Genomic DNA, 25,490 nt, shown 5'->3' on the forward strand with positions numbered 1-25,490 from the left:
CTTATCTTTTTTTTTGTGGAAGGTGGTTGCATCTTGAGCATACACAAAGTGTGATGACAAAGTGACAGGACTTGTAATAAATCTAGAGTTCACACACCCCCATGAATTTTCTCCCATTCCAAATAGTTGCTTTGGAAAGTGAGAGACTTATTCCAACAATGCCTAATTAATTTTCTATTTACTCTGTATTTAGCTTGTTTGTACACATTTATTTTCTTGTTATCTCCCTCATTAAAATGTTAGCTCCTTGAGACTAGTGATTGCCTTTGGCCTCTTTTTGTATCATTGATGCTTAACACAGGATCTGGCACATACTAGGCACTGAATAAATGTGTATTGATTGACAGAATGACTGCTCAAACATTTTTTCAATACCCTTTTGGAATTAGATTTATAGAATGTCAGTCTTAGGAGATATCCTAGGTCATCTAGTTGAACCCTTTCCTTTTACAAATGAGGGAACTGAGTCTCAAAGATGAGGTGATGTACTTAAGGTCACACGGCTAGTGATTTACTTTCTGATTTCTAGACCAATTCTCTTTCTACTATGCACCACCGTCAGTGAGAGCAAATCTTCCTTTGAGGGTGGGTTTCATTTTTGCAAATAGCCAAGAGTCAAGGCATTTGGATTAAATTCTGGTTCATAAGAGGGATTATCAAGCTGTGTAATGCCATGTCATGTAAGAAAATGCAACATGGATAAAGTAGGAAGGCTAGTTTTCTTGTGGGATGGATCAGCTGTTTCTGAAAACAACTTCAAAAGTTCCAGAAATGTTTTAAGCAGTGGAAGCATCTTTGAGAGAAGTGTATGATATCCCAAAGGGGACTGCTTCTTAAGGATGAAGTTTTTTTGGATGGATTCCTTCTGGTGTGAGTATTCATACACACATATCTATACATATATATGTACATATATACACACACACACATACATACGTACATACAGATATATAAGTATGTATGTGTAATGCCTCTCATTACTTTATAGTTACGTCAATAGTAGTAAGCTATTACTAGTACTCTGTCTTCTGAACTGGGCAGCAGAGAGACAATGGCTTTCTGGGTGGAACTCTCTTTGCTGCCTGTTCCCACCTCTGCATGATTCCTGGGCAAAGAGAACAATGAGGGTGATACATGCCCCGGTTTTTGTTTGTTTTTATTTGTTTGTTGGGGAAGTATAGAGGGGAAAGATCTAGACTTAGAATGAGGTGAATCCTTTGTACAATCCTGCCTAACCCCCAAATTTGCTAGTGTGTGACTGTGAACAAGTCACTTACCCTATCTGAGCCTCTTTTTCCTTATCTGCTAAGTAGGGGTAAAAATATCTGGAGCACCTACCTCACAGTGTTGTGAGGATCAAATAAGTGTACTTATGCAAACTCCCTGGCTAAACTTAGAGCACTATATAGATTTCAGTTGTTATTAAAATTTCTGCCCCAATCAAGGACCCAGCCATCCATACCAAATGTGTGTAAGTGAAAACTCCTTTAAACTTTAGTGGGTACCAGAATTATTAGGTGATTATTAGTAAGACTGTCTTCCCAATTCCTCTCCCAAATTCCTTTCTGCTCACCCCTGTTTGACACTCTGAGAGAAATTTCCATTTCATTCATTCCCTGGGGATAAATACATAAAGGATAAATACACAATATTTTTAGGAGCTAAAAAGTCAAATACTGAGTTTGGTGGTGGTGGGAATGGTGTGTTTTTTGAGAGGCAGCCGTCCAGATTTTTGGTTTCCCTGGTACAGGGAGTTACTGACATCAAATCACTTGTAAAAATGACACGACATTGAGGAGCAAAGTGACTGGCTAAGATTATAAAGCCAGTATATGTTGAACTCTTGTCTAACTGACTCAGGATGGACCTTGAATAGACTATTGAATAAGCTACTCCTGTTGCCCTTTCCCAAGAGGCAAGTAACCAATTTCTTATTGAGAACATATTTGAATAACTAGCTCTTCTTGACACAATAAATTGTAGTTGGGGGCGACTGGGAAGAGGGGGGGATTGTAACATGTAAAGACATGAGGAGTGGGAGTTTGGGAGAATGCTGATTTGAGCGTAAAGGGGAGAGAAACAGAGAAGACAAAGGTCGCCTGCTTCATCATTTTTCAGAGGGCCAGATCTAGTGGTGAATTGAGACTTTATGGTTTACAAATTAAATTAACATAGGGACACGTATTGACTCCCTCTGGGTTAAAGAAAATTAAACATGGTTTGATTAAATGCCCAAATAGGGGCTTTGACACAGATTTTGTGTTCTGTATCTTAAAGAGAACTAGTGATAGGTTGGGAAATGATGCAGTCCTGCCTTGGCCCAATGCCCATCACCACAGCATGGAGGCCTACCGGGATGTAGGCTATTTTTATCATGAAACAACATAAGAAAGGAAGAGAATGAAAGTTCTCCAGTACTTTGAAATTCATCTTATTCTTAGGTCAAATATTGGGGAATCTAAGTGTCTTCCTTACCCTTCCACCCTACCCCCATACCAGCACATTTTTAGTAGCTATTCAAGCATGTATAGTAATAAAAGAGTTCTATCAGATTCATACATAAGACACACGCCTACTCACGTAGCTTCCATTTTTTTCTTCCTAAACACTCTCATTTTGATTCTTTGATGGATGCATGATTTCAAAGATGTAAATTCTCCTTCCACAGATGGCAATCCTTCCCCACCTTCTTATTCTGTTCTCCTCTTCTAGTTTTTCTTTAAATTCCCCCACCTCCTCTCCCAGGGGAGTCTTCTTAACATTCTTGGGCTCATGATTACTTAGTTTACCCCCCGCACCACACCCCACATTTTATTGCTACCTTTTGCCTTTATCTTATAGTCAGTTCACTAATAAATCTCCTCCCTATTGAACCCTTTCTTGTAACAAAGAAAAACAGTTAAGTTAAATCAACCAATAGGACAGCCACCTTTGGCAGCATAAGCAATGTCATTGTGTTTATTTGTCCTTCATTCTTAAAGAGAACCAAAGACATCATGAAGGTGATGTCTTGACTTGCAAGTGAATTGGATTTAAGTGAGGCAGAGCTTATTCTGCTAGCGGTTGTATGACTGTGAGGCATGGGTCCACAATCCCTGAAGAATTACAAATTAATATATTATTAGTAATGGCAAGACACATGGTGGATATGAGAAGACTGTAACACATAACGAATAAGGAACTATGAAGAAGAACCAGAATAAAGGATACCATCAAAGAAATGTGTAATCAAAAAAGAAGATGAACTCATTATGGGGAGAAAGCAAGGGATAAAGGTTGGATGGTCCCTGCTCCACTGATATTCTTACAGTTCAAGAGAAAAAAAACTCTTCCAGTATGTTATATATATATATCTCCTATGGTAAATTTGTGGGAGCATGTGTGTAAGAGTCACATAGGATGCATATGCATGAATGGGTTACAGTCTGTGTTATTGAAAGGAACATTGACCTCAGTGAGATCCCAGATCTAGTTGAGTATTTTGGTATGGTGATAATAACCTTTTCCTAGATATAGCCAACTGAGGCATTTGGGAATGAAAGCTTTCATTCTAAGTAAATTCAAGTATTTTGAAGTACTGGGCTTTTACTTCTTTGGAACAGATGTACACAACGATATGATTTCTAATTCTAGTACTTAGTTATATACAAGTGTAATTATGTTCATTGTACATATGTTTATATGTAGGTATATGTATATACACATATATACATATATATATATATATATATACACATAATGCAATGAGCATATGCAATACAAGTATGCTGATGTTTAAACTCTGGGACACCAAAAACTATTGGGGTTTCGTGATGTACTGTGGTGGAACCATCTCAAGGAATTCAGAGTCAGACCACCTCTAATCCAAGTATAGGCATTTATTGAGATTGATGCCTCTCATGAAGTGGGCTAAGCTCCAAGAGGAACCAACAACTTCAGAGAAAGCAAGATGGATTTTTATAGGGTAAAGATGCAATCATATAACAGAAATTTATAGGAATATGATTAATATTAAAAAGGCAGGAGGAGTTTGTTAAGGGATTAGGTAATGGAGGAGGAGTTCCATCTATGGTTCTGTAGTTAAACATTCTGGTCATGCTGCCCTATGATTGGCTAGCTATTGTGGTCCTGTCTGGTCAAGATAGATAGTTAGGTATTGGTCTTGTCTTAGGCTAGATGGATGTAATTGTGATTGACTACAAGAACACACCCATTCTAATACATGGGAATGGGTCTGGGGCAGTAGCTAGGTTGAGGCAGTGGCTGGGTTCCCATCACATGGACACACCCTCTGTTTCTGTGGGAACTAATAGTTCAGGGCCACACCTGTTGTTCTAGCGAGCAGTAAGGCATCCATGAAGAAGTCAGGATGTTGGCGAGGGGCGGGGCGAGGAAGGGTAGGTAGGTACAGTGGACCTGTAATGAAGCTAGAATATTGGGGATGGGCACAACTCTATCAGGATCCCATCAAATGCATAAAGTGACTATTGTTAAGATGCAAATGTTCACATCTCAATTCCTTTTCATCATGTTAAAGAAATATTGTTATTCTTTAAAAGTAGAATAGCATCTCCTTGATGTTTCTTCTTATTGCAACCAAGTTGCCTTCATTTACTGCAATGGGAAGAAATACGATTGCTTTGAGAAGGGCCATCTTGAAATGAGTGGAACCAAAGAGTAACACAGCCACCCTGAAGAGTGTCTTCCTCCTCCCCTACCCCAACTTGGTTAAAAATAGGATCTAAGTCACTTGAGACGATAATAATACTCTTATCAGTGTCTACTGATTCTGATGGCCTATTATTAGTGCCATTGAGTTTAAGAGGGGTGGGGTGGGGAATGTTCTGGCAGATTTGAACCTTCACTATAGATTGCTACTTCCATTTCTCTTGTTTGATGCTAAATATGTCACCTAAAGCTCACTCAGCTAAACCACAATCCAATCCCTTACTAATTCTGAAGTTTGCTTCCTGGCATTCTATCATCATCATACAATGAAAAATATGGTTATTAAACAGCTGTAGAGCACCATGATCCTCATTGAAAGGAGATTCAAAGTTCAAATATTGCTCCCATTATATATGGACTCCGTGAAGCTATTACCCTAGGCTCAAGGCACTCTGTGGGTAAGCATCCCCTCAAAAACACAACTCATGAGCTCTTCCCGGGGTGCTTACCAGACAACAAGTGGGCACAATTGAGGGTACAGTTTAAAGCAAAGCACATTTAATGAAGCAGGATAGCAAGAAGAGGGAAAAAAAGTATTTCCCATCACGCCCACCTCACTGGCCTTTGTTTAGCTTTTGACCAATGCAAAAATAGACAAGTTTCCCCCCAAGGAGTTTATGGTCTACTGGCAGTGGTGTGCTAGAGAGTTGTTTCGCGCTCCTTTCTCTGAAAATATACCATGCACACTTAAGCTTAATCTGCACTATTAATAGTTTTTCCATTACTTTCTTAAGTCTGGACCATCAATAAAACAATAAATAAAGCTTGATTTTTAGCTTTTGCTGAGTTTTGAGGTATAAATACATTCTCAGTCTGACGTTTAACAGACTCTCATGAACTGCCTCCAGCACATCCCTCTCTACTCGGGAGATGAGAAATCAATGAAGATTATTGTTGTTCATTGTTGGTTTTCAGAAAGTACCAACGATGTCACAGATGATGTCTTGACTTGCTCATGAATTAGATTTCAGTGAGGCAGAGGTGCACAAAGTCATCAGCCTTACTCTCCCTTCCAGAATCATTGAAGTCCAGTGCAAGACCAGAGTCCAGGTGACTGGTGATGGTCCAGGAGGCAGTGGATGACTTTGGTGTCATTGATGCCTGATCAGTCTCTAAACATTCCATAGAGCCTGCTTCAGCTAGCTTCATGGCTGCTGGAATAAATTGTTCTCATCCACCCATTTCACTGGGCAAAGTCTTCACGTACTTCTTCCTCCCTCTCTCTCCTCTCTGACTATTTGTCTCTTGCTCTCTATCTTTCTGAGTCTCTCTGTCTCTCTCTGTCTCTTCCCCCTCTCTTTCCTCTCCCTTCTTCCCTCTCTCTCCTCCTCTTTTTCTGACTCTGTTTCTCTCTCTCTCTCTCTTGCTCTCTATTCCTGTGTGTGTCTCCCCTCACCATCTGTGAAGAAGAGAAGGAGAAGGAGGAAAGGAGGGAGGAGAGGCTTGGTTGGACTGCCAAAGGTGGAGAGCCTACAACCTCAAGGTCACATGTGGCCCTCTAGATCTTCAAGAGTAGCCCTTTAACCAAATCCAAATATCACAGAACAAATCCCCTTAATAAGAGGGTTTGTCCTGTAAAACTTAGATTCAGTCAAAAGACTGCACCCAAGGACCTCGAAGGCCATATGTGATCTCAAGGCTCCAGGCTCCTCACCCCTGCCTTAGCAGAAAGTTAATTGAGAATAATTTCTTTAAGCTCTAGAACAAGAGGTCTGTATCAGTAACTAGGAAAGAGTGTGAGACTTTTAATAGAGAAGATCTAAACTCAAATTTTACCCCAACTACAAACTATTTGTTTGGCCCTGAGTAATTAACCTCTTGATTTCCTTAACTGTAAAATAGGAGTAAGCAGTTGGGTGGCACAGTGAATAGAGTGCTGGATCTGGAGTCAGGAAGACTCATCTTCCTAATCTCAAATCTGGCCTCATACAATTACTTGCTGTGTGATCCAAGGGAAGTAATTTAACCCTGTTTGCCTCAGTTTGCTCTTCTGTAGGAAATGGCAAACCACTGCAGTATTTTTGCCAAGAAAACTTCAAGTAAGATCACGAAGCAGTGGACATGACTGAAAAAATCACTGAACACCAGCGTCACAGGGCTGTTGAAAGAATAAGATGACAAAATATATGCAAAGTGCTTTACAAACCTTTAAGCATTATATAAATGCTAGGGATGATGATGATGATGGAGAATAGGGTTGTGGTCAAGGGTGGAAGACAGCATTAACAGTTGTTGATATGGAAGTATGGGTACATGGAAGACAAATTTGTCTAGGTGCTAGGTGATATAGTAGACAGAGCACTGGACTTGGAGTCAGAAAGACCTCAATTCAAATCTAGCCTAAGATATATCCTTGTTGTGAGACCCTGGTCAAGTCATTTAATCTCTGTCTGCCTCAGTTAGTTCAACTATAAAATGGGAATAAAAATATCAATAACATTCTCCAGTATTCTGTAATAATTTTTACTGTCCAGTTGTTTTCAGTCATGTCCAACTCTTTGTGATCCCATTTGGGCTTTTCTTGGCAGAGATACCGGGGTGGTTTGCTATTTCCTTCTCAAGCTCATTTTACAGATCAGGAAAGTGAGACAAACAGACAGCGTTAAATGCATTGCCCAGGGTCACACAGCTAGTAAGTGTCTGAGGCCAGATTTAAACTCAGGTAAGTGAGTCTTCTTGACTACAGGGCCAGCACTTAATCCACTGTGCTACCTAGCTGTAATAGAGCAGATGCTTAATAAATGTTTGTTCCCTCCTCTCTTCCCTTCCCCCTTTCCCCCCAGCCAAGTTTACAGTTGGGCCATCCATTGTTTTCATTCAATAGTGGTCTTACTCTTTATGTTCAGAAGATGGAAACTTGCTACCTTTTATTTCTTTTTTTATTTAAATTTATTCAGTATTTTATTTTCCCCAGTTAAATGTAAAAATAATTTTTAATGTTCATTTTTAAAACTTTGAGTTGCAAATTCTCTCCCTTCCTCCCTCCCCACAGTTTGCCCTCCACCATTAGAAGGCAAGCAGTTTGATATATATATATATATATATATATACATATACATATATATATACATGTGTAGTCACACAAAACTTTCTATAACAGTCATGTTGAGAAACAGATTAAAAAAAACCAAAAACAAACCCTCAAGTGAAAAAAAAAGTATGCTTTAATCTTTAATCAGACATCATTTCTTTCTCTGGGGATGGATAGCATTTTTCATTATAAGTTCTTCAGGTTGTCTTGGATCACTGTACCTCTAAGAGTTAAGTCATTCACAGTTTACCATTTTACAATATTACTGTTACACAGTACTGAGTACATTTTACTTTGCATCAGCTCATGCAAGTCTTTCCCAGCTTTTTTTCCCTGAGAGCATCTTGCTCATCATTTCTTATAACATAATGGTATTCCATCATAATCATGTAGCACAATTTATTCAGCAATTCCTCAATTGATGGGCATCCCCTCAATTTCCAACTCTGCTACAGACATTTTTATACATAGAGTTCCTTTTCTTTGTTTTTTTACCCTCTTTTGGAATACAAACCTAGTAGTGGCACTGCTAGGTCAAAGGGTATGCATGGTTTTATGGTTCTTTGGGCAGAGTTCCAAATTGTTCTACAGAATGGTTGAATCAGTTCACAAAGCAAATAATGCGTTAATGTCTCATATTTCCCACATCCCCTCCACCATTTGTCATTTTCCTTTTCCATGCTATTAGCCAATCTAATAAATATGAAATAGTACCTCAGAATTATTCTAATTTGCATTTCTCCAATCAATGGTAAGTTAGAACATTTTTTATAAGACTATAGATAACTTTGATTACTTCATCTGAAAACTGTTCATATTTTTTGATCATTTGTCAATGGGGGAATGGCTCTTATTTTTATAAATTTGACTCAGTTGTCTATATTTTTAAGAAATGAGGTCTTTATCAGAGATGCTCACTTCTAAAGTTTTTTCACAGTTACTATTGCTAATAGTATTTCTCTCCATCCTATGTTCCCTGCCCTGTTTATTCTGTTTTCTCTCTCTCCTTTCACCCTGTTCCTCCTCAAAAGTGTTTTGCTTCTGACTACCCCTCCCCCATTTTTATTTTTTTCTTTTACCAACTCTCCCTATCTGACAGGAACCTTGTGTTTTCAGTCCAAGTTAGTAGAAAATTGAAGTCCCCTTGTGCTTTCTGTTCCTTTCTGTGATCTCCATGGGTGGCTTCCCTCTGCCATATGCTCCTCTGAAACTTCCCGATAGCTTGTGGGCTCCACCATGTGCAAGACTTATTGGGACACAGCACCACTAGCCTTGGGGCTGCCTACATATGCATCCTTGAAACCCCACACTGGGGAGGGAAATGTGTGCTCTGCAGATGGTGCAGAATTAGCTTCATGTGATCAGCACTTGTAAGGAATATGCCTAGTAAGTGAAGAGGATAGGAAGGTCATTGGTGATTTAGAGCAATCTGAGTCTTCTCAGGTGCTGAGCAAAAAGACTGAGTGCAGTGATTGGGTAAAGGGAATGAAAGAACAGTATGGAGCCTGCCAGAAGGGGAAGAGTTAGAGTCATGGAGCTTGAAGTCTGGAAAAAACCTCGAAGGTCACTAAAGTAAATTTATTGTAGAAACTCACCCTATCATATCTCTGACAGATAGTCATTCAGTTATGGGCAGCTTATTGCTTCATATGACAGCCTAATCTATTTGGAGACAAACCTAATTGATACAAAGTTCTTCCTTATTTTGAGCTGAAAGTTTCTAGTTTTGTTCCCTAGAGCTATAGACTCTGGAGCAAACCCCTATGATATCCCCTCATATGGATGAAGACAGTAATCACAGTCTATGTATATCTTCCCTTTTCCAGGCTGGCTTTCAGTGTTTCTTTCAAATTTTCCTTGTATGACATTATTGTCAAACCCTTCACATCCCTAGTCACTCTCTTCTGTATAGAGTCCAGTTTATCATTGTCCCTCTTAAAACATGCCCCCTCCCCATATTTTACATACAAAGTACAGCACATAAATGGATTCTGACTAGTACAGAGCCACCTACCTTGTGAAATTTTTTTTGGCACCTATAGCATTAATCTGTCAAAGTGATATTCCTAAAGCATAGGTCTGACCATGTCATTCCCCTGCTCAATAAACTCCAATGGCTCCCTATTACCTCTAGAATCAAATACAAACACCTTTATTTGGTATTTTAAACCCTTTACAACTTGATTCCAACCTATGTTTCTAGCCTTATTATATCATATCTCTCTTTCATATGCTTTACAGTCCATGCAAACTAGCCTTCTTGTTGTTCCTCCCACATGGTATTCTATCTTGTATTGTCATGTCTTTGCACATACTACTGCCCCACTACCATTCACAGAATGTGCTACTTCCTGACCTATCCCCCTTTGAATCCCAAGTCTCCTTCGAAGCTTAGCTCAAATACCGTTGCTTTCATGAAGCTTTTCCCAGTCCTTCCCATTGCTCTTGCCTCTCTTCTCCTCAATCCTCCCAATTACCTTTTATTTATTTTATGTATGTCTTGTATACATTCATTTATGTATATGGTATCTCTCCTGATACAATATTAACCTTTTGAGGTCAGGGACCATTTAATTTCCTATTACCAGTGTCACAGTGTTTGACATATAGTAGGTGCTTTAAAAATGCTCACAAGTGATTGAATATTACTTTATACTGAAATATATCAACTAAAAACCCCCAGCTCTTTTTCACAGGAAGCCAGGTCTCGCCAACCTTGAGTTTATGCAATTAATGTTTTGATCTTTAGTGATGGTCTGAATTTCATCCTGTTGGCTCCACTTTTCATTCACCTATCAAGATCTTTTTGAATCTTGATTTTGTCATCTGTGATAGCATCACTTCTACCTTTTTTTCATCCACAGAGTGGAGAAGCATGCCACATATGTCTTATTTAAGTTGCTAATAGATATCTTGAACATAACAGGGTATAAAGAGAGAGACAGAGAGACAAAGAGAGAGAGAGAGAGACAGACAGACAGACAGACAGACAGACCTGCAGAATGACCCTAGAGACTCCTCTCTATATGGACATCAAGCCATCAATCAAAGGAAAGAACATATTGTAGACTGTAGTAAATGGTCCAATGCACTTTTGGTCTTACTTGTTTCCAAGAGATCTAATGCATAGGGCTCAGGGCAGGAACCATAATTTCTCTTCCTGACTATGACATTGATTGCCTTTGTCATTTCAGCTTTTCTCACCTACACTTTCCCACAGATAAGCTGAAGCAGCAAACTTTGTCTAATAATTCATCTTAGATCTTTGGACGAAGCTACTGCACACGTATGACTCAGTTATTACTGGATGACAGCGATATCACTATCAAAAATGCTTTTCCTTCCTCCTCTCTTTTTTTTCCTGTGGATAGCATCTGCTCTCCTCTCTTCTGGCTCTTCCACAAGAGAGGCAGCCAGCTGTCCAAATCAAGGTGACACTCAGAGCCATCCAAGAGGCATGTGTGATGGAGAAGGAATGGAAGGTGACACCATTTTAACTAGATTTCTGCCTAACATGCTTTTGAGTGATGGGCAGGTTTCCAAAAGTTGCTCAAATCCTAACATCAGTTAGTTGGGTAAGTAGTGTTGGCTTCCTGTTGACTAGTTTGGTTTGATTTAGCTGCTTCCCCTTTCCCATGCACCTCTTTTTACTTATGGTCAGTTGGTCAGATGTTCTTTTCCTGCATTCGCCACTTCCCTGAGCATTCAGAAATGCCATGAGGGCTTTTGACTCATTCCAATGAAATGAAGGGGGGTCATGATCCATGTCCTATTTGTGAAAGTCTTACTAGAACGAGGAGAGTCTGATGTATTTACAGGCAGGCAGGAAGGAACCAATAAATAGGGAAAGCACAGAAAGAGAGGGAATGATTGAGCAAACATCCTAGTAAAGGAGACAGAAAGGGGTAGGATAAAGTAAATATGTAGACTTTATGGGAAGGCCCATGTCTTCTTCATCAGACTGGTGTACAGAAGAGAATGGGGAAAGATGTCAAAGGGTTATGAGAAGTAGAGACAAGGAGAAAAGGAACTCCATGGTGACTAACTTTTCTTTCTTCATTAGAGTATGAGGCAAGATACCTCTAGAAGCTGCCACCTTTTAAAAGCTATCCCAGATTCACCCTGCCAGTTCTCACAGACATCAGTTCAATCTTTACCTTATCTATGCCCCTCAACTTATTGTTCCCTGCTGATTGCTCTACCTCTTTTATCTGTCTTGTTTCTTCAACGAGATTTTTAAATCACTGAATTTTTGAGATAAATTTTATTCATATGTGGTTTAAAGAAGCAATAAGTGATACACTCACCTTAGAGATACTCAGAAAATGGTATTTACATGGGACTTAAAGGTTTGCTTCAATGCAAGAGGCAGAATGCTCTAATGTAGGGGTCCTTACCTGGGAGTCCAGGGGCACCTAAGGGATCCCTGAATAGATTTTAGGGAGTTTGAAACTTGGATGGGAAGAATCGCATCTTTATTTTAGTATTTTTTTCTTTTGTAATCCCATGTTTTTTATCTTATGCATTTGAAAACATTCTGTAAAGGGTCTATACAGGGTCCATTACGCGCGCACTCCCACACACAACACACACACACACAACACAAACGCGGTTAAGAACTCTTGCTTTAGTGATAAGAAGATTCACGTCAGTGTCAGAAAAGCAGAAGTCAGTTCCTGACTGTGGCATTTACTAGTTATGTGAGTTTGGTGAATTAACTTCAGCTTTTCTCTTCTCTCCCCTCCTCTCTCCTCTCTTCTCCTTTCCTCCCCTGTCTCTTCTATCCTTTCTTCTCTTTCTCCCCTCCCCTTTAATTTTCTTTTCTTTTTCTTTCCCTTTCTTTTCCGAGGAAGCTGGTGATACAATGGATAGATCAGTCATGGAGTCAGGAAGGCTTAAATTAAAATCAAGCCTCAGACACTTACTAATAGTGTGACCCTGGGCAAGTCACTTAACCTCTGTTTGCCCCAGTTTCTTCAATTGTAAAATGTAAGTGACAGCAGCATCTACCTTCCAGGGATATTGTAAGGTGCATGAGAAATAATATTTGTAAAAAGTACTTAGCATAGTACCTAGTATATAGCAGGCACTATATAAGTGCTTATTCCCTCTTTCTGCCTTTCTGAGTCTCAGTTTTCTCATCTCTAAATGGAGTTCTAGAAAGGGAGGACAATGTTGAGGGGCATAAATAAGTAAAGCGTGAACTGATATGTCTGCGGATTGACAGGGTGAATCTGGGACAGTTTTTAAAGGGTGGCAATTTTTTTTTTTATTTTTAAAGTTTTAAAGTACTTGCCTCCTACTCTACTGAGGAAAGAAAAGCTAGTTACCATGAAGTTTCTTTTGTCCCTTTCTCTATTTCTCATAGCATTTTGACATAATTCCCCATTCTTTTCTCCACACCAGTCTGATGAAGAAGATATGGCCATTGTCATCAAGGGTTCTGAAGAAATGCTTTATAAATTTTAAAGTCATACAGAAAAGTGAGGGGTTTTTTTTGTTCCCATCTCATGTTCCTTCCAGACTCAAACAGCTTCTATTTGAAACACACACACACACACACACACACACACACACACACACACATGCACGCACACACACACAAGCACACACACACAGTTGCCTTTTGAAAAAGAACATTTTGCTCTCCTCCATGTTTAGGATCTAATCAGATACTGCATTTCAAATAAAAGGAACAGATATCTCCAAAGTGGGGTTAGGGCCCTAAAGTAACTCAGTGTCCAGGAAAAAGAATTTAATTCAGTTTTATGGTTAGTACATTTCCCTCCAATCCATCCTTCTCAATTTTCTCCAAGCAATCTTCCAAGCACCTCATTACTCTTCCACTCAAAACTTCCCTTGGGTGGTTCTCCTTTCTTTCCAGGATAAAGTATAAACTCCAGATCTTGCTTCCCCAATCTGCTTCCACCTGACCTCAGCCCTTTCTGTTCTACACTGCTTTTTAAGTTCACTTTCTAGTCAAAGGGACCTTTGAAACTGTCTAGACTAGCCAGAAGCAAATACCTGAGAGATCTGGAAGGGTCCATGTACAAGAAAGTAGCCTGGGCTGTTTGCTATTCTTTGTTCAGATATTTAGATGGAAAGAAAATAGCTTAAACAACTTGAAACATTTCATTGTAACTGTTAAAATATATGCAAACGTGTTTATTTTCTTTAAGAAACTGTCATCTTAAATACTCCCATAAGTGCTGAAGAAACATCGTTTTGTCTTGTTCTCTCTTCCATTCTCCTACAATCCTCCTCCAACTCCTTGCCTTTGCTTACATCCCTATCTCACACCTCTGTTCAGACATTTTTCAGTAGTGTCTTTCTGACTCTTCGTGACCCCATTAGGAGTTTTCTTGGTAAAGATACGGGAGTGGTTTTCCATTTCCTTCTCCAACTCATTCCAAAGATGAGGAACTGAAGTAAACAGGGTTAAATGACTTGCCCAGAGCCACACAAGTAAGTGTCTGAGGCTGAATTTAAACTCACAAAGATAAGTCTTCTGACTCCAGGTCTAGCGCTATATTCACTGTGCCACTTAGTTGCCCTTTCCTGTCACTTAGACTTCATCTCATTCAAGGTCCAACTCTGGAGCTACCTCCTACATGAAACCTTTTCTTACACTTACACAGTGACCTCTCCTTCAAAATTTCTCATAGTGTTTTCTTCATATCTTTCCTTTGTATCTCACTCTCTTTGAATTATGAGTATCTACATATCTTTCCCTTTTATTAGATTATTAGCTTAGATTATGCATTAGATTACATACCCTTCTCTCTTTTGAGGATCTTTCATATTTCTCTTTTTACATTCTCAGAGACTAGCATAATCCATTGCAGAGTGTTTAATAAATATCTATTCAATAAAGAAATGAATAAATGATAGGTTGAATGAATTATGCTAGGAGCTGACTTGGTCATTAATGTACCAATAACATTTTTTTGGCCATAATATCATTTATGATTTCTCTCTCCCTCCCTCTATCTCTGTCTCAGTGTCTCTGTCTGTCTGTCTCTCTCTCTCTCTCTTCTCCCTGAGAGGGATCTTTAGAAATGATTCTTCAATGCTTTCAACTTTGTACTGTCTGCAACAGTACAAAGATCTCCATGTTTACTTGCTCTGGTCCAACTACCCCTTTTGGCTTCATCACTTTACGTAATATTTCTATTTCTTGTATTGCCTGGACATCTTCCCATCTGACGCTTAGCTACAGAGGAGGAAAATGTCATCTTCTTGTGCAACACCCTCTACTCCCATCCTCACTCCCTCTTTCCAGGACTAGAACTATAATCAAGACCTTGTGCCTTTGCTACTCACAAGGGTATGTCAGTCTTCTTCCCTGTGGTTCCACTCACCTTCCTCACAGCTTTTCAAGCCCAAATACTCTGCCCTGGACACCTCTACTCTACATGCTCTTGTCTCTCCTTGTTAGAACAAGAACTTCTTGAGTATAGAAACTGCCTTCCCTTTTATATTTGCTTACACAGAAATTAGTACAGTTCTTGGAACTTAGTAAACACTTAATAAGTGCTTTTTTATTCATTCATTTATATCGCATGGCGCAATGAGAATTTGAATTAGAATTCAAAAGTGTCAACGAAAAAATATATAGAAATGTTAGAATCTGTTCCATTTTCTATTTGTTGTCCTCTTGCTAATTTGATCTATGAATTCCCTTAAGATAATATGATTTAATTTGGTCTTATTTTAGACTTTCTGGCAGATTTTTTACCTTTCCTCATGTTTGCTGCTTTATAGTACTTCACAAGTTAGTTTGTATTTTAAATTGCTTTTGCCTTTGGCTGCCATATCTATCTGCTTGGAAAAGAGATCAAATGTTTGTTGGATTGTTGGCATCTGATCTTTTGGGACTTTTTATGAGTGTTGCTTTATAATAGTTAAACTTCTATACATAATTATGATAGGTCAATATTTCTGACTTTTTATGTTTCCCATTTTTCATCAGTTTATTTGAATATATCAGGTTGAAGCTGCTGTAATGCATGCCAACTCTTTTTATCTTTTTCTTTTTTTCTAATCTGATGTTAATTTTAACCTTTGCTCTATTAAGCTGATAGTTTAACAGCAATAGCTGATTCTGATATGATTCTCATATGATTAACTGGTTGTTTCCTCTTCAAAATCAATTTCATTTTAATGATGTTCAATGCTCTTAAATTTTTCCAAATCTATTCTTAACGAAAGCATTCATGGTCTATAGATGTGAGGCTGCTGTATCCTCTATAAGTTACTGACTTCATGTTTCCTAAACCCAAATTATATTTTTCAACAACTTTTTTCCCACCATTTTCCCAACCACTTCTGCAGTGAAGTCATTGAGAATCAAAGTATCAAATTGTTTTGAAGGGTCTCATCAAGTTCCTTCACAGCATTTCTCTCCTTCTTTGACTTCCCTAATATATTGGAGCCAAAGAAACTATTATCTTTATTGTGATCTTTTTGCCTACAATGATCACAGTCCTTCAAGATGAGATGTTGAAGCATTCCACCAAATCATATTTCTTTATTCCGTTAAGTCAAGGGTTCATAACCCTTTTTGTATCATAGATCCCTTTGACATTGATCCTTTTGTATCAAAGTTCCCTGTGGTAAAGCCTACAGATCCTTTCTCAGAATAATATGAATAAAATAGAACATGTATGATTAAAATGAAGCCAATTATATTGAGACACAGTTATGAAAATATTTTTACAATAATTCCATATATCCCACATTAAGATCTCCTACTTCAGGTCAACTTAAAGTCAACTCCATTAACTCCTTCATACCTCTCTCAGGAGAATTTATGAGTCATTCTTCCATTCAGCCATAACTGCTATTGCCTTCTCTTTTAACTTATCAGGAGAATTTCCATTTTAATATGATTCAGTCTTTCCAAAACAGTCATTTTGTTGGTCATTACATAAAGAACTCACATTTAGAATACTTGCATTTAAATTAATGTTTATAGGTAGTCCAAAAACTCTGTGATTCTCATCACCATCTACTCCCCTTTCCATTGTTCCACTAACATTACTGTGGTATGAGCAGAGGAGTACTTGTAGGACTGAGCAAAATTTTCCTTTGTTTCATTATTTACTATGGTCTGAAAATTCATGCACTAGTCACTATCTTTTTAATGATGAGCTTTCCATACTTAGCTAGGTTGATCCTTAGACATTTCACTCAGAGACCATAATTAAAGCAATGCAGAGAACCAGAATAGATTGGCATACCTATGAAGTCAACATTGAAGAAGATGGTTTTGTAATACTTAGGAAAACCAAAAGGGTTTTTGTCAGCAACAAGAATCTAGTGTATAGGGTACATAGGAAGGAAATGAAAAACTTCACAGGATAGAGCCAATTATGGAGAGTTCAGAGAACAATGAATGCCAAAGACCAGAGGGTGGAGAAAGGGGAGGGTGGTGGGAGGTATTACTGGCAAAGCACTGACACATTTGTGTGCTTTGTTTCTTTTAAATACTTCTTCCAGCACCTAGCATAGTGCCTGGCATATTATGGGCACTTAATAAATGCGTGCTAAACCGAGTCTAAAGACAATTCAAAATGAATCATTCAAGGGGTAGGTGAAGCAAAGCCAAAGAACAAAGACTTCAGTGAAAGAAATGATAAGGGCAGCTTTTTTTTTTTTTGTCAGTGGAAGGACTAAAAAAAGCTTTTACAAGTACAATGGAGTCTTATTTCATGCTCTTCCAGAGATTTGTACCACAGGGTCATAATATATGGGAAAAAGAGAAACAGCAGAGACCTGGTACTTCAAGTAATAAATCATTTCAGATAGAAACTAAGGCAGAAGGTTTTTAGACTTCCCTAAAACTAAAAATCAAAATCAAGAAGGTGTAATGAGTATGCGATCCATTCTTCCTTTTCTCAAAGGTCATTAACTATACCTTTAATAAATCAGTCTAGAATGTTACCAATAATCAAAGTTAAAGCTCATCGGTCTATAATTTATAGAATCTCTTTTTTTTCTTGACAATTAGGTCAGCATTCACTTTCCTCAGTCCTGTGATACATCTCTTTATCATTTTTTCTTTTTAAATAGTATTTTGTTTTTTCCAATTACATACAAAAATAATTTTTAACATTTATTTAAAAAATAATTTTGAATTCCAAATTTTCTTCCTCTCCCTCCTCCCTAAGACAGTAAACCATTTGATATAGGTAATATATGTACAATAATGTAAAATATATTTCCATATTAGCCATGTTATGAAAGAAGAAACAGGTCAAAGAAAAAACCATGGAAACAAATAAAGTGAAAGTAGTTTATTTTGATCTGCATTTAGATTATATCAGTTCCTTTCTCTGGATGTGGATAGCATTTTCTATCATGAGTCTTTCAAATTGTCTTGGATCATTGTATTGCTGAGAAGTGCTGTAATTCATAGTAGATCATCACACAATATTGCTGTTACTGTGTATAATGTTCTCCTGGTTCTGTTCACTTCACTTTGCATCAGTTCATGTAAGTCTCTCCAGGTTTTTCTGAAGTCTGCCTGTTCATCATTTCTTATAGAACAATAGTATTCCATTACATTCATATGCCACAACTTGCTCAGCCATTCCCCAATTGATTGCCATACCCTCGATTTCCAATTCTTTACTACCACAAAAGCAAAAACAAACAAACAAACAAAAAACTGCTATAAACATTTTTGTACATATAGATCCTTTCTCCTTTATAATGATCTCTTTGGGATACAGACTTAGTAGCAGCATTGTTGGATCAAAGGGTATTCATAGTTTTATAGCCCTTTGGGGATAGTTCCAAATTGCTCTCTAGAATGGTTGGATCAGTTCACAACTCCACCAGTAGTGCATGGGTGTCCCAATTTTGCAACATCCCCTCCAATATTTATAATTTTCCTTTTTTGTCATGTTAGCCAATTGATAAGGATGAGGTGGTTCCTCAGAGTTGTTTAATATGCATGTCTCTAATCAATGGTGATGTAGAACATTGTTTCATATGATTATACATAGCTTTGATTTCTTTGTCTGAAAGCTGTCTGTTCATAACCTTTGATCACTTATTAATTGAGGAATAATGCTGGTAAATCCTGTGTTATCCTGATTGCATTTCCACATTACTTTCTGGTTGCTGTGCAGCACAGCCAAGTCTGTATTGTGCTCCTCTCTGAGCCCAGTGAGATAGACCTTTTCTCTTGGCCTTCCAGGCTGTCTTGGGCTAGAAATCTCCCTCTTTCATTTTGTGGCTTCTGTTGTTCTAGAATTTGTTTAGAGTCATTTTTAGAGGTATTTTATGGGCTATAGGGGTAGAGCTTCTACAGGTCCATCCCTCTGCCTTCTTGGCTTTACCAACTCTAGAAGATAATGTGAAACATCTCACTGGAAAACCAACTGACCTGGAAAATAGATTCAGGTGAGAAAACTAAAAAATTATGGGACTACCTGAAAGCCATGATCAAAAGAAGAGCCTAGACATTATCTTCCATGAAATTACTAAGGAAAACTGCCCTGATATTCTAGAACCAGGGGGCAAAATAAATATTGAAGGAATCCACTGATCACCTCCTGAAAGAGACCCAGAAAGAGAAACTCCTAGGAATATTGTGGCCAAATTTCTGAGTTCCCAGGTCAAGGAGAAAATATTGCAAGCAGCTAGAAAAAAATAATTAGAGTATTATGGAAACACAATCAGGATAACACAGGATCTGGCAGCTTCTACAGTAAGGGATCAAAGAGCTTGGAATAGGAAAGTCCAGAAGTCAAAGGAACTGGAATTAAATCCAAGAATCACCTACCCAGCAAAAGTGAGTATAATACTTCAAGGGAATAAATGATCATTCAATGATATAGAGGACTTTCAAGCATTCATGATGAAAAGACCAGAACTGAATAGAAAATTTGACTTTCAAATACAAGAATCAAGAGAAGCATAAAAAGGTAAACAGGAAAGAGAAATCATAAAGGACTTTCTAAAGCTGAACTGTTTACATTCCTACATGGAAAGATAATTTTTGTAACTCTTGAGACTTTTCTCAGTATTTAGGTGAGTGGAGGGATTGTACACACACACACACACACACACACACACACACACATGCACACACACACATATAGACAAAGAGTACAGGTTGAATTGAATCAGAAGAGATGTTATGCATAAAAAATAAGATAAAATTAGGGATGAGAAAAACAAATATTGGGAGGAGAAAGGGAGGAATGGAATGGGGCAAGTTATCACTCATAAAAGAGATAAGAAAAATCTTGTTCAATGGAGGAGAAAAGAGAAGAGGTGAGGGGAAAAGTGAAGCTTACTCTCTTCACGTATGGCTTAAGGAGGGAATAACATGCTCACTAAATTTGGTATGAAAATCTATCTTACACTACAGGAAAGTAGGGGAGAAGGGGACAAGTGGGGTGAGGGGGATGATAGAAGGGAGGGCAAATGAGAGAAGGGAGTAACTAGAAGTAAACACTTTTGGGAAGGGATAAGGTCAAATGAGAGAATAGAAAAAAGGGGGGAACAGGGTAGGATGGAGGACAATATAGTTAGTCTTACACAACATGACTGTTATGGAAGTCTTTTGCAAAACAACACATATATAGCCTCTATTGAATTGCTTGCCTTCTCAGTGGGGATGGATAGGGAGGGAGGGAGGGAGGGAGAGAAGTTGGAATTCAAAGTATTTGAAATGAATATTGAGAATTATTATTGCATATAACTGGGAAATAAGAAATACAGGTAATGGGGTATGGAAATTTATCTTGCCCTACAAGGAAAGAGAGAAGATGTGGATAAGCAAAGGGTGGGGTGCGATAGAAGGGAGGGTACATTGAGGGAAGGGGTAATCAGAATGCAAGGTATTATGGGGTGGAGGGAAGAGAGAGATGGGGAGAAAAATTGGAACTTAAAATTTTGTGGAAATGAATGTTGAAATCTAAAAAGCTAAAACAAGACTGAGATTGAATCAGAGAAAACTGCTTTAGATTTGTTTTTCAGTCTGATGCTAACATGTTGAGAAGCCTATCTTTCCCTCCTTGTCTTCACCTACTATATGTAAGGCACTATTTTAGGCACAGACAGCTGGGTGGTAGAGTGGCATCAAGAAGACTGAGTTCAAATCCAGCTTCAGACACTTACTAGCTTGTGACCTTGGGCAAGTTACTTAACCCTATTTGCCTCAGTTTCCTCATCTGTAAAATGACCTGGAGAATTAAATGGTAAGCCATTCCAGTGTCTTTGCCAAGAAAATTCCAATTGGGGTCACAAAATTGGACACAACTGAAACAACTGAATAGTCAACTAAATTTCTAGAACAGTTAGGGATACAAATATGAAAAAGACATGAAACAATCTGGATTTTTCTGGCTTAAAATCTTTACTAGAATACTTTCTCCAAGAAGCCTTTCATGCTTGAGATTATTTCCAATTATTCTATCTAGATATATATTGATATATACATTTGTTTATCTATCAGTATGTATAAATATAGATATTTATAATTGTACATGTACATAATCTCCAATGTATCTTGTATATACTTTGTATGTAATTGTTTGCATGTCATCGTCCCCATTAGATAGTGAGTTCCTTGATGATAGGGACTATTTTTGCCTATTCTCAGCTCCATGCCTAGCACGTAGTAGACACTTAATAAATGCTTTTATTGTCTTTATAACTTGTTGACTATCTAAAGACTCAGTGTTCTTAGTATATAAAGGTGTAAGGGGAAAACCAGAGCTGGGGAAATTTTGTTCCATTTCTATGCTGGCCTCTGCTTGATTTCTCCCTTCCATTTTTTTTTTTCTCAAGGCAACTGGGGTTAAGTGACTTGCCCAGGGTCACATAGCTGGTAATTGTCTGAGGTAGGATTTGAACCCAGGCCCTCCTGACTCCTGGGCTGGTACTCCACTGCTCCTAGCTACCATTTCCCTTTTGTTTCAAAGATCACAGAAATTAGGAAAAGTGGAGCTACAGAGATGTCTGTAAAAAAGAGAATTGGTCAGTGAGGGAAAATGGAACCAAGTACACTGAGTTCTCCCAAATCACTCAAAAAATGCTTGCTGAACTGCATCTCCCAACACTGAGCATGAATTATGAGGGACAGGAAAGGATATGTGAGTTTTTAATGGGACATGTTTAGTTGGTATGTATAGCAGGGACACTTCTTGAAAAGTCTTAAAGTCACACCAGATCTGCCTAGAAAACAGTCAGCCAACATCCAATATGAACAGTGAATAAAAATGTTATGTAGTTTTTTGTAATATTATTGGAATTGATTGAATATGAACTAACTTTTGTTTCCTCTGTAGATAATACTTTGTAATCTCCTTGAGGCATCTGGAAAACTTGAATGGAGGTAAACTGTTGAAATATAAAGTAAAGTAAAATTGACTTCCCTAATAGAATTTCCCCAGAGAATTGCTTTCTGCCCAGCCCCATGGTAAAGTGAAAAATCAGAATCAAACGTCAAAGGGCCACTTAGCTTTCTTGTTCATGAAGAGGGTTCTTGTACTGCTGCTTGAAATGTATTCTAATACATTTCTAAAAGTTTGTACTTAATATTTACATTAACATTAAAATTCCATCCTTTTAGAATGTTTCTGAAATTCACAAAAACCCTAGGGGGAGATATCATCCAATATACCCCTTAGGTTCATTAAGTAATGCCTTAAACAAGATATTGTATGGTACTACCTAAAGCAATGGATTTGGGGTCTGCTTGGGTTCAAATCCCACCCCCGCATTTACTGTATGTGTGACCATGGGTAAGGTGATTGTAAAATTGGAGTAATTTGTATAATGTGAATATTAATATCAAAAATACTATTTCATATTGTTATTGTGAGGTTCAAATGAGATAATTGATACAAAGCATTTTGCAAATATTAACTATTAATAACTATAATTAATAGTTATTAAAAACTATATTAATAACTATTGATTAAATATTATCTATGCAGATGTTAATAGTTGTTGATAATTCATCTTAGAATTCAGTACTGGGAAAAACTTGGTCTTTCCAGAGAGACTTACATGCTCCTTTTTCAAATCAAACAATAATAACTGTATAGTATGACATCACCTTCCCTTCCAGAATCATTAAATTCAATGCTTAACTATAGTAATGAACTCATCTAATGTTCCAAGTACAATGGCTTCTTTGTTGCTTTTGCCTAGATTTTGTTCTCTTTTGAATTTTAATTGCCTAGTTTTAGTCATTAAGTCATTTATTATCTGTATGCCATCACAAATCACTTCTGGAAGAAAGCACAGGTTAAATAACGCATAGATAAATACTACCAGAAGCTCACTAAACAACAATATGTGAATGGTGTGAAAGAAACCTATCTCTATCATGACAAAAAATTAGCTTCCTAGATTACTTACCAATAAATTTAACCCATCTTATAGGTGTTTGCAAATCAAATTAAACTCTTTTCTTTTTAAGAAGAGAGATATGAAAGATATAAAATAAAGAGGCAAAAATGGAGAGAGGTACAAGGAAAGATAGGAGAGAGGACACACCAAGGCTTTTCCTTAATGGGGCAGGTTAATTTGCTTTTCAAAATGAGGTCTCCTTTCTCCAGACCTGTCCATCACAGAAGTAAGGAACAAGTCCACTGCCGTTAGCCTGATGGCAGTCAGGTTCATGGAAGCATGATGGCTGGATCATTTTGTGGCCCCTGGGAATGTCACCTTCAGTGCCTTTCAGTAGACTAGTCCCTAGAAGAAGCATGGATAGAGGAGGAGGGAGAGAGGTCAGGGTTTTGACCTCAGGACTTAGGGTTAGAGCAGGTGGTAAAGAGCTGAGGACAGAATGTTGTGAGACCCTGGAGGGCTTAGCTCTGGGTGGTTAATTATGCTTAGAGAGAAAAATCAAACCCCTCTTGGATCTGGACTCTCCTCCTACTTAACCCCCACTGGGCAGGACCACACTCCATCTGTGTTTGCTCAGTCCAGCTGTAATAGTGCTATTCCACCATCTCTTCTGCACATATGGCTCCCCTCATTCCCTCAACCTTTCTTTTTCCCCAAAGGAAGTTTTCCTAAGGATTTTTGAGCAGGCAGATCAATTACCTACAGGAGTCTAGGGTGATGCCTTGGGCTGTCCTTTTTATCTTTCCTGAAGTCAGCAGCATCTGAGAAAAGCAGGCAATGTTGCTTAAGGGGATGTAATTCAACAGTTGGAAGAAGTGGCCATGAGAGGATCTCTGATCCCATAGCAATATCAAATTGAGCTCCGTGAAAGGATGACACCTCTGCCCAGTGGGATGGAGCTTATGTTAGAACCAAGACCAGCCCTGTACAATGACAAATGAAGAAATTGTCCAACCACTTATCAGCTATATGACTTTAGACAATTCTCTTTCTCTCTTTGAAACTCAATTTCTTTACCTACAAAATGAGAAAGATGGACTGAATAACACATAGGGTTTCATTCATTCCAAATCTATCTTACTATCATTAGAAGATGTCCAAAATTCATTCCATTTCTAGATTCTATTATACTATGATGCAAGAAAAAAAAAGCATTGGGTTTTTTTCCCCCAGTCTGCCACAGATTAGTTTTGTGACCTTGGGCTGATCATTTCACTTCTCTAGGACCTAGTTTCTCTATTTGTGAAAAGGAGGAAATTAGAATTGATCCCTAAATCTATAAGCTTGTCAGTCAACTAAGCACTGGGTATATAAAGAAAGGCAAAAAAATAAACAAAAAACAGAAAGATAATAAAACCAATTCTTGCCTTCAAGGAAAGGATATTTTAAAGGACAATGTATAACATATATATATATATATATATATATATATATATATATATATATATATATATATATATATATATATATGAGAATACACACACACACACACAACCACACACACACACATAGAGAATAGAAGGCAATCTGAAATGGAGAAGGCATTATCAACTGGTGGGACCAAGAAAGAAGGTGGGATTGAGCTGTCATCAAAGGAAACTGAGGAAACTAGGAGACGGAGGTGAGAGGTCAGCTAATTCTAGCCTTAGAGTACAGTCACAGCAAATGCCCAGAGAAAGACGATGGAGTATAGTATCCAAGGAATTGCAAATAGACCAGTCTATCTGAATGGTAGAGTGTATGAAAGGAAGTAAGTTTGTAAGAAGACCAAAAGGTAGGAAGGGCTTTTAATACTCACCCCCACAAAAAAAGGAAATTTTTATTTGATACTGGTGAGTATAAAGAAGCCACTGGAACTCACTGGAACTCATGAGCAGAGAAGTGATATGATAAGATTTACATTAAGTCCCTTCTACCTATAAAATCCTAATTCCTATCTTCTTGTGTAGCCCCATTCTTGATCTTGGGCCCTTCTCCCTCTTTGGAGAGTGAACTGGGCTTCAGTAGCCATGTTGAAAGCAAGAGAGAACATTGTGGTTGAAACTGTGAGTCAAGGTGGTAAATAGGGAGGTGTTACAGGGTTTGGAGGCAAGAAGAATGGCACATTCTCCTTCCCAAGGATTACCATTGAGACCACTTCTCCAAAAGAATCTAGCTCAACTGATAAGGTGTCAGAAGTCCCTGCCAATGATCACACAACACAGTGGGAAATCATCAGCTATAGAAATTTCTGTCTGATCTGGAGCTTCTCTTGAACTCGTGTTCCCATATCAAAAGGAGAAACTGAGTCTCAGATTTCCTGAATCATTCATCTAATGACTTGTACTACTAGATCCTGTAAGTCAAATGGTTA

At 38.1% G+C, this 25,490-nt stretch overlaps 1 protein-coding gene across 1 annotated transcript in view; it reads left to right on the forward strand.

Moving 5' to 3' along the window:
- Positions 1–25,490, forward strand: part of DISC1 (DISC1 scaffold protein) — a 574,426-nt gene that overhangs the window by 534,530 nt on the left and 14,406 nt on the right. Inside the window, exon 13 of the mRNA XM_072647489.1 lies at positions 22,069–22,115. Within this exon, the coding sequence (XP_072503590.1) occupies positions 22,069–22,082 (14 nt within the window). The 3' untranslated portion in view covers positions 22,083–22,115. The remainder of the gene's footprint in view (positions 1–22,068; positions 22,116–25,490) is intronic.

This window comes from Notamacropus eugenii, chromosome 2 (genome assembly GCF_028372415.1).
Source record: "Notamacropus eugenii isolate mMacEug1 chromosome 2, mMacEug1.pri_v2, whole genome shotgun sequence".
In the NCBI taxonomy this organism is placed as follows: Eukaryota; Metazoa; Chordata; class Mammalia; order Diprotodontia; family Macropodidae; genus Notamacropus; species Notamacropus eugenii.